Genomic DNA, 16394 nt, shown 5'->3' with positions numbered 1-16394 from the left:
GGATAGTCCGCCCATTCTTGCGAAGATGTTAAAATTCTTCACCACTGTTACTGTATAATCTAGAGTTTGTAGCCTTAACGGCTAAAAGGTTTTCGATGAAATTTGGTACGGATGTATAGGATAATATGGAAGAACATATAGGCTGCTCACTTTTGTTGTTTTTAGTTCCGCTCAGAGTGTAATATAGAAATTAAAAATAACAAACCTGTTTAAGCAATTTCACATAGAAAATACAAAATCTTACCTGTTTATAATTAGTACAATGTATGTATTGCAGATGCTGTTAGAATACTGCGACGGCGGCGCGCTGGACTCGGTGATGGCGGAGCTGGAGAAGGGGCTGAGCGAGGCGCAGATCGCGTACGTGTGCCGCGAGATGTGCCGCGGCCTGCAGTTCCTGCACTCGCGCCGCGTCATACACAGAGACCTGAAGGCGGGCAACGTGCTCGCTACTATGACTGGTGGAGTTAAATTAGGTCAGTTTACGGAAAAAAGGTTAGTTTACGGAAAAAAAGGTCGGTTTACGGAAAAAAAGGTCGGTTTACGGAAATAAAAGATCGGTTTACGGAAAAAAGGTCGGTTTACGGAAATAAAAGATCGGTTTACGGAAAAAAGGTCGGTTTACGGAAAGAAAGGTCGGTTTACGGAAGCAAAAGGTCAGTTTACGGAAATAAAAGGTCAGTTTACGGAAATAAAAGGTCAGTTTACGGAAATCGAGCGTCGGTGGCTCAGAGGTTTGTGCACTTGACTTGTAATCTACAGGTCTTGGGTTTGAATCCCGCCATACTAAGGTGATTTTCTATTTTTCGAATTTCATATGTACATAATTTACCCGATGGTCTTACGGTGTAGGTTAACATCGTGATGCACATATCGGCGAAGTAATTTAGAGATATGTGCGAGACACACAGTTTTGTAATGTTTATTAAAATTAGTCAAATTTTAAATTGGCAGCATTCAATATCTATTAGTAACATAATCTACAACAATGTACTACTACAATGATCGCCATGATTAAAAAAATGGGTTAGTTTAGTTTTTTTTTAATTTCTTAGCAACCCAATCCCACTGTATTTATTTATTTTATGATTTAATAATTCGGTAGATATGGTTAAAACAATGTCTATATAAAATTGTGTAAAACTTCCCAGAAGTTAACATTCTAACGGCTGGTTTCCCAGCTTTTTACCATTCGTTAGTGTTTTTGATTCGATGACTTCATTTCATTTCCCAACTACGTAACTTGAGTATTATTCCATTGATACTTAGGTCAATCTAACACTACTGAAACGTTAGGTAATGGCAAAATATGTGAAAACTTCGGAAACCTAGCGTAAGATATCTGATAGTGTATTTGATTTGCAGCTGACTTCGGTGTGTCGGCGAAGAACAAGTCGACACTGCAGAAGCACGACACGTTCATCGGCACTCCGTACTGGATGGCGCCGGAGGTGGTACTCTGCGAGACCTTCAGAGATCATCCTTATGATTTTAAGGTCAGTTTTAAATAATTAAAACATAAGGGTAAATAATTGTATGGATTACATCGATTTAAATTTAATCCATAAAATCATTCACTCATACACACGGGAAAAAACTCTCAATGGGAAACCACACAGTATAATAAAACGTAAATACACTTTGCTATGTAAGATGTCAGTAATCTTACTAATATTAATGCGTTTGGATGGATGTTTGTTAGAGTTTGTAGCCTAAACTGCTAAACTGATCTTGATGAAATTTGACATAGATTAAAGGATAGTCTGGAAGAAAATATAGGCTACTCACTTTTGTTTTTTTTTTATAATTACGCGGACGGAGTCGCGGACGAATGCTAGTCACAAATATTTTTGAATAATTCGACATGCTATAGGCTATATATATTCACGCTGTTTAATAGAAGGGAGGAAAGGTAATTAGAAAATAAATCATCCGAGAAAGAGACTACTGAACTGATCTCGATGAAATGACACAAATGTGGAGATAGTCTGGAAGAACACATAGGCTACTTTTGTTATTAATTCCACGTGTATGTAGTCCCAGGCATAATTTGAAGATTTAATGATTCCACTAGGCTCGTCTTGTAAAAGCCAGGGTTCTTCCGTCTTAGTGCCAGTTATAACCGCTTTATATTTTTCAGGTGGACATCTGGTCGTTGGGTATCACTTTGATCGAATTCGCTCAAATGGAGCCTCCCAACCACGAGATGACACCGATGCGAGTTTTGCTCAAGATACAGAAAAGTGACCCTCCAGCACTCGACCAGCCCTCCAGATGGTCAAAGCCATTTAATGACTTCATCGCTAAGGCACTAGTCAAGGTAATGTAGCATTTATCTGTACTATTATAATAAAGCGTAAACACACACTTCTTTGTTGCCTAAGATGTCAGCAATTACACCATATTTTTGAATAATTATATTTTTAATAAAAAGCCCTACACTTACGTCACGCTTTAGGCTATTTTCACGCCATTAAACTTAGGGGGTAAATATTTTGGATAAAAACCCTAGTGTGGGAAAGAGACCATAAGTTGCTGCCAACATCAAGGAAGCAATGTGTCACGGTTTGCCACGTCCTCTTTTTGACATTTAACATGTAAACAATAAAATAAAATTTTGATAATTCTGTGCGGATGAAGTTGAATGGGAACAGCTAGTCACAGTATATTTTAGAATTATTCTCTCTTTAATAAAAAGCCCTACACTTATATGCTTTAGGCTTTATTTTGACACTATTAAACTTACATGTGGGAAAGGGATCATAAACTACAAGCTGCCAACATTAAGGAATTTAAGTTATAATGGTATGGTAAAAAAAAGTTTTTATAATATCATGCGGATGAAGACGCACGGGAACAGCTAGTAATATTATAAAAAGGACAGATTTGTATTTTTGTACGTATTAAAATAACTCAAAAACTACTGTTCCGATTTTGAAAATTCTTTCACTGTTAGAAAGGTAATTAGTAGATATATGTGAGTAATATAGGCTCTTTTTTAAACTAACGCGGACGAAGTCACATGCAACAGCTAGTAAAGAATATAACACTTGGTTTCCAGGATCCAGAGAAAAGGCCTACATCCAGTGAATTACTGAAGCACGAGTTTGTTTGCGGAGAATTAGACTCGAAACCGCTAAGAGATCTGCTGCTGGAGTACAGAGCTGAGGTGGTCGAGGAGGAACTGCTGGATGATGACTCTGAGGTCAGTAGACCAGAAGACCGAAAGACCAGTAGACTAATCATACTTCATACTAATATTATAAATGCGAGTTTAAATGGATGTTTGTTAGAGTTTGTAGCCTAAACGGCTGAATTTCAATGAAATTTAGTACAGATGTAGAGAATAGTCTGGAACACAGGCTACTTTTTTTTTTTTATTCCATGCGAACATAATCGCGGGCGAAGACTAGTTACTTTTCTTTAACTTAGTTGGTAATATTAATGTTAATGACGATGACTGTAGTCACAGAAAGACTGAAGTCAGGAGACCAAAAGACCAGTAGACTAGTAGGCCGTTTGCAGATGAATTTATGTATGTATGTAAAAGAATGTATATTTAGATGAAAGATTGTGTTTATTAAGAACTAGCTTTCGCCCGCGACTCCGTCTGCGTGGTATTAAAAAAAAACAAAAGCAAGTAGCCTATGTGTTCTTCCAGACTATCCACTACATCTATGCCAAATTTTATTGAAATCCGTACAACAGTTTAGGCTACAAACTCTAACAGACATCCATCCATCCATCTAAACTTTCACATTTATAATATTAGTATGATTTATTTTTAAATTTATTATCTAGTGGTATTCAAATCTACATTAATTAATTATAATATGTAATATTAAAACACATAATTATTTGAAATTTATTGAATTTTGCTATATTTTACTAACAATATTTGTACGCAAAAATATAAGCATATCCTGACTAATGCTTTATATCATATAGCTATAATTATTATGTACAATCGCGGAAATCTGCGGTGTTCTAAGGAAAAATTGCCTTGTTCATTCCAACGAGACAAACTCCGCCTCACAAATAACTTTTGGTAGAGCCCACTTTAACATCTTCGCACGAATGGGTCGGCCCGTCCGGTGTAATACCCACAGAAGTGGTGAAATGGAAGCAATTCCGTATTTCGTCTGATGAGTGTGGTGCCGGAGGCCTAATTTAAGTCCCTTTCTCTTTACCACCCTTTTCTTAAGAGGAAAGGATGAGAAGGAAAAGTGGATTTGACAGTGGAGAACACGCATAGGAAGGGGAAATGTCTATGTGGGTCTCCTTCTCCGTTAATTCAGGGTAGGCAACGCATTTGCAATTGCGGATGTTTATGTGCAGCGGTCGCTTTACATTTCGGTGGATTCAGGCCGCTTGCGAGTTTGCCACCTTATATTATAAAAAAAACTAATTAGATAGCAGTAAGCAAACGAAGGGATGAATAAAACTAGACTTTTTGTAGACACATTTAACCCTTAAATAATTGAAGTTTCAAATTTGATACCGGGGTTTATAAATCGCATTGGGCTGTAATCGAATTTATTTTAATATTTGACTATTTACTTGTTTCCTTTGACTGATAATCTTCAAGTTAGAAAACAAAAAGGAGCATATCACGGATATATAAAAACATCGTTTTGATTTTTTTACTATTTTTCCCTATTACTAAAAAACAGTAAAGGGTATAATTAATTTTGTATTTAAAAAATCAGGCTTTTAAAGATTATAAGCGTTGTATTGTTTTTTTCCACGTCGTTTTAAATTGTTGAAATCACTGTAGCTTTAAGGAACACCGCCAGTTTCCCTGATTGTACATTTATATATTATAACACGTGTTGCCCCGCACGCTTGCTATAGAACAAGAGGAAGGGTAGGACAAAAAACAAGGAGCAGTATCAGAGAATTGGTTAGTATATATTGTTAACGTTTGTGTAGAAAAAAAATTTCACGCCCTTTTAATATGAGGTTTTAGGAACGATCATAGCTGAAATTATATGCACATTGTAAGCGTGGTTTATAATTTGACAGGAGTTAGATTTCAATGGAGTTTGTCGTCTCAGTATTCGGCCATTATCGTATCTAAATAAGCTTGTAATTAAAAAAATTATGTTCACAGTAAATATTGGGATTTGAACCCATGACCGCTAAAACTGGAATTTATTCCATTTTTTAAACCAATGGGGGGATAAAATTGTAATTATTTTGGAAAAGACGTGATTTTAGACGTAATAATTTAATATTGCGGTTGTGTATTTGTCTCTTATTCGCGTATTAACACAAAAAAAATGTAGTAATAATCAATAGATTTACTTTATGAACAATACGTTTTATAGGCTTCGGATCAATGTTAGGCGATCTATTAGAAAAAAAAGTAAATATATTAAAAATTGAACATGTTGCTATCTCTGTTCTTCTCGATATGTTAGAGAGAGATGGCAATATAGATAAGGAACATTCTAGAAGGGCGTACGTTAATTGTGTTTGTGTATGGCTTACATTGCATGCGAATCTGACGGCCAGCCGCGAGAGCCTCCGCCCTCGTCGAAGGTACAAGATATACTCTACTAGCTATGACATAAAGTTCATTTTTGTTTGATATGTCCGTATTCTGTTTCAAGAATAGATCCTTCATTATTTTTATTGATTTGGAATAATGCCTAAAAGCAATTTAAAATAATAGTTTGATATTTTTGTCTAAAAATAACTGTATTTATGTTAATAGTTTCTACTTTGCTGTTTTTTTTTAAGTAAGAGTCTATGCCTAGTAATTGTTCTGCAAAAAACAGATAATTTGATAACCTTCTTTTGAGAAGTCAGTTAAAATTTATATTAAACGATTTCGTTGGATTAAGTAAGATTTTGTTAATAATTTTAATGTATCCAGTTCAATCTGTTGTTTTACTTTTTTATATTTATTTAAATTTGCTACACCTTTGAAGCACATAACATAATAATTGTTTCCTAACACTTTATGCTTTTTATTGTCTTGTTTTTTACAGGTTTTTTTACTTATAAATACTATATTATCCATCTTAATTTGTTTAAAGCATGTGTATTTGGTTATTCGACGATTTTCTTACATTTAGCTATTAAATTTCATAGTTTTTAAGACTCCGAATAAGTTTTAGAAGATTGAATTATCACAGTTTTTTGTAGTTCGCTTTGAATGCATTTTTCGTTATTTTTCTGGACAATGCATTTTGTAATTTGAGGCAGATTTTGTTCCTTTTTTAATACTTTAGTCGTTTTGTCAAATTTTCTGTTTGTATGTTGTATGATGTTGTATGTATGTGTTGCAGGAGCACCGCAGCTCCCAGATGCACATGGAGATAGAAGATGACTCTACGTCGGTGCGCTCGGGCGAGACGCCGGACATCAAGAGTTAGTATTTCTTTGTATTTATTTAAAATACTCGCTGTTGCTCGTGACATCGTCCATGTGGAAGTAAAAATAAAAAAAACAGATAAATTACCTTTCTAACGGTGAAAGAATTTTTAAAATCAGCCCAGTTGTTATTAAGATATTTCAATACAAACAAAAATCCCAGAATACCAATTTTTCCTCTTTATAATATTAGTATAGATAAGAAAATTTTTTGAAAATTCCCTAATATTTCTTGTACTATTCCATCTAAGCTATATTCTCGTGTTAAGATATAGGATATAATATACGCGATGTCGTTAAAAAACTACATTTTTATATTACTTTGGATATTATTTAAAATCTTTGATCTTAGAATAAGCTAAACATAAGAAGGAATCGATTAAAGTCTTTTAAAATATCTGTAATAATAATTTTGTTAACGAATGAAATGAAATTTACTGTAATATATTTTAATATTGTTTTTATTAGTGTCGGAGGAGCCATCAGCGGGCACTCCGTCTCCGCCGGGCGCGCCGCGAGTCTCCCGCCCCGCCTCTCCGCAGCCCGCGGCCACGCCCCCCGCCGCCGCCCCCGCCCCGCCCACAGCCGCCGCACTCGCCCCCGCCCCCGCCCCCAAGCGTCCACACGACGACGACCACCAGCACGCTGACAGGAAGGCACCCGTCAGTACATACTGTTATTCTCAGCCATTGTCAAGGGCCTTCCTATTGAAGCATTTTCATTTTTAGGAAATGTAAACGGTTTTTATAATTTCATACGGATGAAGCCGCACAGAAACAGCTTATCTATACTGTTAATAAAATTGGGGCGTCTATACAAAACATTATGTATTTGGGTTGCTGATGCGAGAACTAGGCTACTTTTATTACTCGGCACTTACAAAACCGCTGGCAACCGCTAGTTGTGGAATGTTTAACAAGCAATAATGTTAACAACGAAAGATACGACAACCTTATTGTAATGTTCGAGAGTAATATTTGTTATGTTCGTGAAAATAAAGTAACCTCCATTGTTACATTTTATTAAAAAGTTTTTTAATGCTTGTATTAAACAAATCGTCAATATCTAAAAGTTACATTGAATAAAATTTGTAATATTCTTTACAGGCCCCCAAAAAGGAGAAAGGCCCAGCGCCGCCGCCCCCCGCGTCGCCCCAATCACAACCTACCTTACCCCCTACACCCACGCCCGTTACCCCCATCGCTCCCGTCACCCCCCTCGCCACCCCCAGCACGCCCACCACGCAGCCATCATTACCAACACAAGCCTCCCCCACGTCTACGTCACCCGCCACGCCCACAACCGTCGACAGCCCCGCCCCCCGCACGCCCAAGAAGCAGCCCGCCCCGCCCCCGCCCGCAGCGCCCGCACCCCCTGCAGCCCCCGCAGCGCCCGCAGCCGCCGCCGCTGGCAGACATATTGTTGATCAGGTAATTTCCAAATATATGTTACATGTAAAGCTAAAATTAGTTGCAAATAAACCAGAAATGTTCAGTCTAAATTAGTGCTTTGTTTAAAAGATAAAAGTCACAGACTCATAACTGATAGATGGAGTGTGTCATACAAGTTTAACCAAGTGGCGACCTGAATTCGCCAAAATAGCGAATCTCCCGCTCCCCATAGACTACTGCAAAATATACTTTGCCTAACTTTAATAGACGGAGACGCACACAAAAGGAATATTTTCACTTACTATGCGTCCCCTAATCAAATCTGGTTTACCTTACCATCCTTGTAAGGAAAGATTGGGAAGAAAAATGGACTAAAATAATCTTTTTATTACATTTCTTAATAACATTTTTAATTTAATAGGTATGCAGAGAAGCCGAAAAAGTTGTTGAGCAAAAAACCGACAAAACATCAGAAAAATTACATATCAGCGAAAAACCAAAGCACGATAACAGACTGAATAAATCGACAGAAGAGAAGATAAATACAGAAGTAAGAGTATCAGAGAGAGATAAAGAACGTTCTAGATCTACTTCTACAGATTTAGATAGAGTAGTAGAGACGAGTAGAGTTACCGCAGAAGTAAATAGGATAGAAAGGGAGAACAGATCGCGGTCTGTGGACGACAAGGATAGAGTTAGTATAGAAGTGACTAGACCTGGAAGATTAGAGAAGAAGGAATATTCTAGATCTAGTTCTGTGGAAGAAGATAGAGTACAGAATGCGGTGGAAATTAGACCAGTTACTGTGAGTATAGTTTTGTATTTTTTTTAACTGAAAATTCGATTGATTTATTTGAAAAGCACGCTTTTTTTAATTGATTTTTTTATGTTAAAATATCTGGCGGCAATTACTCATGAGAGTTTTCAAAACAGTTAACTTTGTATATATTTTGGATTTTTATTAATATTACTAGCTTACGCCCGCGACTGCGTTTGTGTGGAATTAAAAAAACAGTAGCTTTTGTTTTCTTCCAGACAATCCTGTATGAGTTATACCAAATTACAGCGAAATGCATTCAGCAGTTTAGGCTACAAACTCTAACAAACATTCATCCATCTATTCCAACTTTAGCATTTTAATATTACCAAATGTTACTAATGTTATATAATATGATTTGGTAGTATTGCATTTCTGCAAACTTTTTACACTACTAATAATAAAGGTGTATTATTTTTAGTTTTTGTAACAGTGTACAACCCAGACGTGTAAACCGATCTTAACAAGTAAGGTGTCATTTGATTCGTATTCTTATTTAAATGAATAAAATGCTTTTCCAGCCGCCATCATCCCGACGAGACATCCGGCCAGCTGTAGCGGCGGTGACGGTGGTGGCGGTGTCCGCGGAGCCCAACTCGCTGGCGGCTTCGCCCGCGGGACTCGTCACCGTCACTACAACACATCCACCTGTTTTGAATACTTTGACGGTGAGAATCTATATCTATACTATTATAATAAATCGTAAACACACTTCTTCTTTGTTGCCTAAGATGTCAGCAATTACAGCATGTTTTTGAATAATTCTTTTTTTAATAAAAAGCCTTGCACTTACGACACGCTTTATGCTATATATTTTCACGCCAATAAATTTAGGGAGTACATGTTTTGGGTAAAAACCCTAATGTTGGAAAAAGACCATAAGTTGCTGCCAACATCAAGGAAGCAATATTGCCATAGTTTGTCAAGTCATGTCATTTTGACATTTGCTTTTGTTGATTTGACAAATGTTGAGAGAAGAAAATAAAAATTATACAATTTCATGCGGATGAAGCCGCACGGGAACAGTTCATCTGCAGTTGCAGATGTTTATGCAGTGTTCTCTTCGCCTTTTTGGCGAATTCAGGAGCCTACTCGCTTGTTTGCTACATTATAATATAAAATAACCGTTTATTACCTTGGGCGCGTTCACACAGATTGGAGTATAAAGCAAAAAATGTTTTAGAAAGCGTTTATTTTCTCTAAGGTTTCTCAGAAAGCTCCCTCTCCCCGTTGCTAAACTAGCAAAATGGGGATGAAAATGAGTCCACAACATAATGCAAAATAATTTTAAAAGTTTATGTAATGTATTCCAGTTGCCGCCAAACGCAGTAACGATATCCACCACACCGCCGATAGCTGATGAAGTGGTGATCGTGGGAGCCGGCTCATCTTCAGATGATGATTGCTTCGCGCCGTCGTCACTGGACTCGCTGGACTGCGCCAACTCCTGCAGCGGTCAGTGCCAACTTGACACACTATGACACTTTTACGATATGAACACACTTTTTGATGGCAATTTCTTCTGTATGATGTATTGTGCCACCTTATCCTCTACATCTATGCCAAATTTTATCAAGATCCATTCAGCAGTTCAGGCTACAAACTCTAACATACATCTAAAGTTTCATCATCATCACCAGCTCATGCGTCCCCACTGAGGTGTTTGGAGCTTACCCTAAGGGTGACTAGGACATATCTGAATTTCTTATATTTGTGCAGAAATTACGATGTTTTCCTTCACAGTAAGAACGTCGGGTAAATTATGTATGAAATTCGAAAATCACAATGGTACGGCGGGATTCGAACCTATGACCTGTAGATTACAAGTCAAGTGCTCAAACCCCTTGTATCGTCACCGCGTTCCTCATTTTATTATCTCAACCGACCTTCTTCGACCCTTTGTCATAATCCATCCTCCTTCGCTCTTTCTTCGTCTTTTGGAACGCTTTAGTTCGGAATTCGAAGTTTGAGTGGAGCGTTGACACATACGCATGCGGGGCTTAGGGAGAAAGGGAGTGTGAGTTAAGCAGTGAACGAACTAACAGTGCACCAAGACCACCTAATACGCGCAGCGCAGAACAACCAGGTAAGCCCCGCAAGTATCCGCTTCGGGGAACCTTTCCGAACCATACCGTCCTTTAGACTCGTACTCGTTATCCGACTTAATTTCAATACTATCCAAAGACGTGGCTATCCTCAAACACCGTTAAGCTACACCCCTGAACCATCAACTAAATATTGGCATTTATATAAATAAGGTTAGAGAGCGTCGGTGGCTCAGTTCAAGCCCTTGACTTGTAATCTACAGATCTTATGTTCGAATCCCGCCGTACCAATGTGATTTTCGATTTCTCAAATTTCATATGTACATAATTTACCCGACGTTCTTACGGTGAAGGAAAACATCGTGATGCCTGCACATATCAGCGAAGAAATTCAAAGATATGTGTGAAGTCAATCAACCCGCAGTGCAGGTTGACTATGGCCTAGTCACCCTAACTTAGGGTAGACTCGAGCCCCTCGGTGGGGGCATATAATGAGCTGGACAGATAATGATTAGTAAGATTATATATGCAGTTATCGTTTTTTAAATTGAGTTTTGTTAATTATTACAGAGAAGAGCCGAGGTCGTCGTCTGGATAGCAGCGAGGTACTGATCCTCAGCCCTGGAGCTGCCGCTGACTCCGGAGTCTTCGATGACAGCCTTGCTAATGGACTCAACCTGGTATGTCTGTAATAAATAAACTCTAAAACTACTAAACTGATTTTAAAAATTCTTTCATCATTAGAAAGGGATAACATCAAAAAGAGATGTACGATATTTTTATTAATAGAAGTAGTTTAAAAAATAACAAATTTAGACGACGTCGGTGGCTCAATGGTTTAAGCATTTCACTTGTATTTTACTGCTCTTGTGTCCAAATCCCGCTGTATCATGAGATTTTTGATTTTTCTAATTTCATATGTACATAATTTACCCGATATTCTAACCGTGAAGGAAAACATAGTGATGCATATTGGTGAAGAAATTTAAAGATATTTGAAAAGTCATGCGGTATTGACTATGTATAGTGTGCGTGCTGGTGATGATGATGATGATAAAGATAAAATAAGCCTTTATTCTCTGACTTTTTAACATATATTTCACTCTAATACGTGGTAATTACAGAAAAAAAGAAGTAAAACACAAAAAAGAATATGTATATGTCGGCTTGAGCTAGCACGATATCAGAATTACTAGTACTCGAGATCACATGTGGGCGGCCATGAGTAAAGTCGGATGTCAGGAACACATTCACAATACTCCTCAGTCAGGATATCATCGATCCACCAAGCTCGTGTCGTTTAAACAATGTTCTCGCAAAGATCCCTATTTTTAGAATCATCTAAGTTCTCTCAAAAGTCGCTTGGCGGCGCTCGTGTTCTAATTATGATTTAAATTCAAATTGATTTCTTCTTCTGATTGCGACATATACAAGTTTTGTCAGCTTTCAGGCTTTGTCAGGTTGTCCATCGACATAGGCCTCCCCTAGATCATACTAATATTATAAATGCGAAAGTTTAGATGGATGGATGGATAGATGGATGTTTGTTAGAGTTTGTAGCCTAAACGGCAGAACGGATTTCTATGAAATTTGGTATAGATGTAGAAGAAAGTCTGGAAAAACACATAGGCTATTCACATTTGTTTTTTAATTTTAATACCACGCGGACGGAGTCGCGAGCGAAAGCTAGTTCTTCCATAATTCCCTATCCTTATTTACTCCATCCCTTTGGTAAGTGATGATGATGGTGGTGATTAAATAGTTTCCTTTAACAATGTCAGGATACATCTCACGTGTCGGTGGTGACGGTGGGCGCGGAGGAGGTGCGTGTGCGGGACTCCGCCGCTACGCACATCGCGCTCGCGCCCACGAGACTGTCACCTGATAGCTTTGACAGGTAATGTATTAGGCCGCCCTTTCGCAAATCTAATATTACTTACTTAATTTAAGCTTTGTGTATGTGGGAATGGATTTTGGCGTGGAAAGGAACGGAACGGAAGTGTGAGGGAGAAGGCATGTGAGCGACAGAGAGAGAGGTTAAAGGGCAAAAGGTGAACAGATAGATCAAACGACGTAAACGGAGTAGGTAGTAGTGTAAGGAGTTGGTAAAAGTTTTAATTAATTTATCTGGCGTTTTACTTGATAGTCGACGGATCCCAAACACTACATGTATGTGCAAAAGTATTTAAAAAAAATGTACATTATGGACATATAATTGAAAGGAGACTACATGTAGAAACGCAAATCTTAAGATGGATGGATGTTTGTTAGAGTTTGTAGCCTAAACGGCTGAACGGATCTCGATGAAAGTCTGGAAGTACACATAGGCTATTTGCTATTATACCTGTCATGTATGGATTTGAGTGTTGAGCAGTGAAAGGAATGGATTAAAGGAGACTACATGTGGCAGAAATGAGTATACTAGAGGAAGTTTAAGAGTAGCTTCAGTGGTAGAAGGTAAGTAGTAAAAGGTTAGGATGGGGGCATGTTATGAGGAGGGATGAATCGCATGTTACAAGAAGAACGTTAGTTAAGAGTACACCACTAGATGTAGACATGTGTGAAAGGTGACATGATCAAGAAGGGAGTGACAGATGACGTATGATAGTTATTTGGAGAATTAACACCTGTTTATAGTTTATCCTTTTATATTCCAAGACGTTCGCAATCTGACAGCGGGTCGGTGGCATCGGCGTCGTCACGTCGCGGAGCTGACGCAGACTCGTTAGCGACCACGGCGTCGCACGACTCCGCGCACCACGCGGTCACACCCGACACACAACTGAATGGTGGCACAAGGTACTGTGGCAAATGACAACTAATAACGTTGATTCAGTTTACCTTCTTACTTGACTGTGATAAACCTTAAAAAATAAATATCAATCTATACTATTATAATAAAGCGTAAACACACACTTCTTTGTTGCCTAAGATGTCAGCAAATACACCATATTTTTGAATAATTCTTCTTTTAATAAAAAGACCTACATTTACGTCACGCTTTAGGCTATATATTTTCACGCCGTTACACTTAGGGGTAAATATTTTGGATAAAGACCCAAATATGGGAAAGAGACCATAAGTTGCAGCCAACATCAAGGAAGCAAGATTGTCAATGTTTGTCATGTCATGTCATTTTGACATTTGCTATTGATAATTTGACAAAATAAAATAAAATATTCATAATTTCATGCGGATGAAGTCGCATGGGAACAGCTAGTCAGAAATAAATTTATTTATATCCAAATTCATTTACTTTTTTATTGTGTATCCAGAGTGAACACGGACAGCCAGGAGATGGATAACGGAGAGCAGGTGGTGTTGAGGCGGAACAGGCAGGACCCCTCTAATCGTATGCAAAGGTAACATCTTAGTTATTAAAAAACACACATCTTATCCTACTCCTGTAGGCGCAACAGGGTTTTGTCTGCATGACTCTTACGTCATCTGTCACTCCCTTCATCATGTCACCTTTTACAGCATACATCTCTTTCTATGTCTACCTCTACCCGTGTACCTCCACACTCATAACTAACGTTCCTCTTGTTACATGATTCATCCCTTTATTAATTATCTTTAAAAACACACAAAAATGCAAAAGAAACAAAGAAAGGAAGATAAAGTGAAATTGGCAGTGGACAGGACGAATAAGAGAAATATCTTCCTTTCGTGTGTCCCTTCTCTGTCTTTTTATAACTTGCTGTTGCTCGCAACTTTGTCCGTGTGAAATTAATAAGTATAGCCTATGTTACTTTGATAACGTAGCTTTTTAATGGTGACTGGATTTTTAAACTCTGCCCAGTAGTTTTTGAGTTATTTCAATACATACAAAAATAAAATCTTTCCTCTTTATAATGTTAGTGTCTATGGGCAACTGTAGCTTGGTATTTAGCAATTTTCAGTAGCTTTGTCGTTTTGTAATATTTTTTTTATTTGATTTGCAGATCTAAAGAAGACATCCATATGGCAAACTTGAAGAAGAAAACGCGCAAGAGAACGAGGAAGTTTGAGATAGATGGTGTCATTGTTACTACAACAACGTCAAAGGTATAGTGCCATAGTTTGACACCCTGTAACAGGAATGTGATTTTGTTGAAATCTATACTAATACTAGCTGTTTCCGTGCGGCTTGATCCGCATGAAATTGTAAAAATTTTATATTATTGTTTATCAAATTCTCAGTCACAAATGACAACCAAGGTAACCTTAATTTCTCGATGTCAGCTTGTAATTTTTTTCCCACATGAAGGGTTTTTTCCAATTTATTTACCACCTAAGTTTAATACCTTCAAAATATGTAGCCTAAAGCGTTTCGTAAGTGTAGGGCTTTTTATTAAAGAAATAATTATTTAAAAATATGCTGTGATTACTAACATCCAACATAAATAAATAGTGTGTGTTTACGCTTCTTAATATTAATATAAATGATATAAATACTAGCTTTCCCCGCGACTCCTTCCGCGCGGCATTAAAAAAAACCAAGTATCCTATGTGTTCATGCTGACTATCCTCTACATCTATACCAAATTTCATTGAGATCTGTGCAGCAGTTTAGGCTACCAACTCCAACAAACATCCATCCATCCAACTAAAGTTTCACATTCATAATATTAAGTATGAAGTAATAGGTTTTTCCTACACGCGGAAGCCGCACGGGAACATAGTGTATGGATATGTATGTATGTATGTTGTGGTGCAGGTGATCTGGGGCGACGAGGAGAGCGGGCGCACGTGGGACGACCACGCGCTCCGCAAGCAGGAGCTGCGCGAGATCAAGATGCTGCAGAAGCAGGAGCAGAAGCAGTTCCAGGACCTCAACGCTAAGGAGCACCAGCTCAGGGACCAGCAGGATAAGAGGTAACTAGGAATTCCTACACTTCTCAGTTCAATAAACCATATGCACTAGGGAATTTATACTAATTTCTACTAATGTTATAATTAGGAAATATTCGTATTTTTGGATGTATTGAAATAACTCAAAAACTACTGGACTGATTTCAAAAATTCTCGCAACATTACAAAGCTATGTTATCACTGAGTAACATAGGCTATGTTTTTTAAATATTTCTTACGTAGAGTACTAGAAAAGTGTATTAAGCTATATATCGTAATATTCCAGATTCGAAGCAGAACTGGGCAGTCTATCGCGCGCACACGAGGCGGAGCTAGAGGCACTCGCGCGCAGTCAGCGCGCAGCTGCTGAGCGAGCTGAGCAGCAGCTGGAGGCGGAACTGCGCCAGCAGGCGAAGAGACTGCGCGCGGAACATGAGAGAGATCTGCGACACTTCAGAGATACATTGAAACAGGAGTTGAGGTTGTTGAAGCAGGAGGTGGAGTTGGTCGCTAAGGTTTGTGACGTCATAGCACTCATACTTCATACTAATGTTGTAATTGAGAAAGATGGATGTATGTTAGAGTTTGTAACTTAAAGTGCTAAATGGATCTCGACTTTTTTATATATCATAAGGTAACAAATGAGCAAGCAAGCACTTGAATTCGCCGTAATGGCGAAACCAACTGCTGTACATAGACATTTGCAATACCGAATGCGTTGCTTACCTTTAAGTGACAGAGGAGGAGACGCACATAAGATGTTTCCCCTACCTATGCGTCTTCTCTACCGTGAAATCCACGTTCCCTTCATATCCTTTTCTTATAAGAAAAAGGAAATAAATGGTCCTTCGGCACAACTCATTAGTGTACGCGGGATTGCTCCCATTTGACGTCTGTCTTCTGTGTGGTCGTGGTAGGGGGGGGGGG

General features: G+C 38.1%; 1 protein-coding gene across 1 annotated transcript in view; it reads left to right on the top strand.

Annotated features, from left to right (window-relative positions):
- LOC106103891 (serine/threonine-protein kinase 10) overlaps positions 1-16394 on the top strand; it is a 39673-nt gene that overhangs the window by 17398 nt on the left and 5881 nt on the right. The window contains exons 5-21 of the mRNA XM_013283802.1: positions 278-476; positions 1366-1496; positions 2141-2320; positions 3062-3205; positions 6297-6378; positions 6850-7043; positions 7488-7811; positions 8194-8577; positions 9111-9257; positions 9903-10044; positions 11205-11314; positions 12416-12531; positions 13293-13433; positions 13910-13996; positions 14579-14681; positions 15334-15491; positions 15754-16024. Of these exons, the coding sequence (XP_013139256.1) occupies positions 278-476; positions 1366-1496; positions 2141-2320; positions 3062-3205; positions 6297-6378; positions 6850-7043; positions 7488-7811; positions 8194-8577; positions 9111-9257; positions 9903-10044; positions 11205-11314; positions 12416-12531; positions 13293-13433; positions 13910-13996; positions 14579-14681; positions 15334-15491; positions 15754-16024 (2913 nt within the window). The remainder of the gene's footprint in view (positions 1-277; positions 477-1365; positions 1497-2140; positions 2321-3061; positions 3206-6296; positions 6379-6849; positions 7044-7487; positions 7812-8193; positions 8578-9110; positions 9258-9902; positions 10045-11204; positions 11315-12415; positions 12532-13292; positions 13434-13909; positions 13997-14578; positions 14682-15333; positions 15492-15753; positions 16025-16394) is intronic.

Source organism: Papilio polytes, unplaced genomic scaffold (genome assembly GCF_000836215.1).
Source record: "Papilio polytes unplaced genomic scaffold, Ppol_1.0 DF823693.1, whole genome shotgun sequence".
In the NCBI taxonomy this organism is placed as follows: domain Eukaryota; kingdom Metazoa; phylum Arthropoda; class Insecta; order Lepidoptera; family Papilionidae; genus Papilio; species Papilio polytes.
The sequence above is the reverse complement of the archived record's forward strand: the minus strand, read 5'-3'. Positions and strand labels throughout refer to the sequence as shown.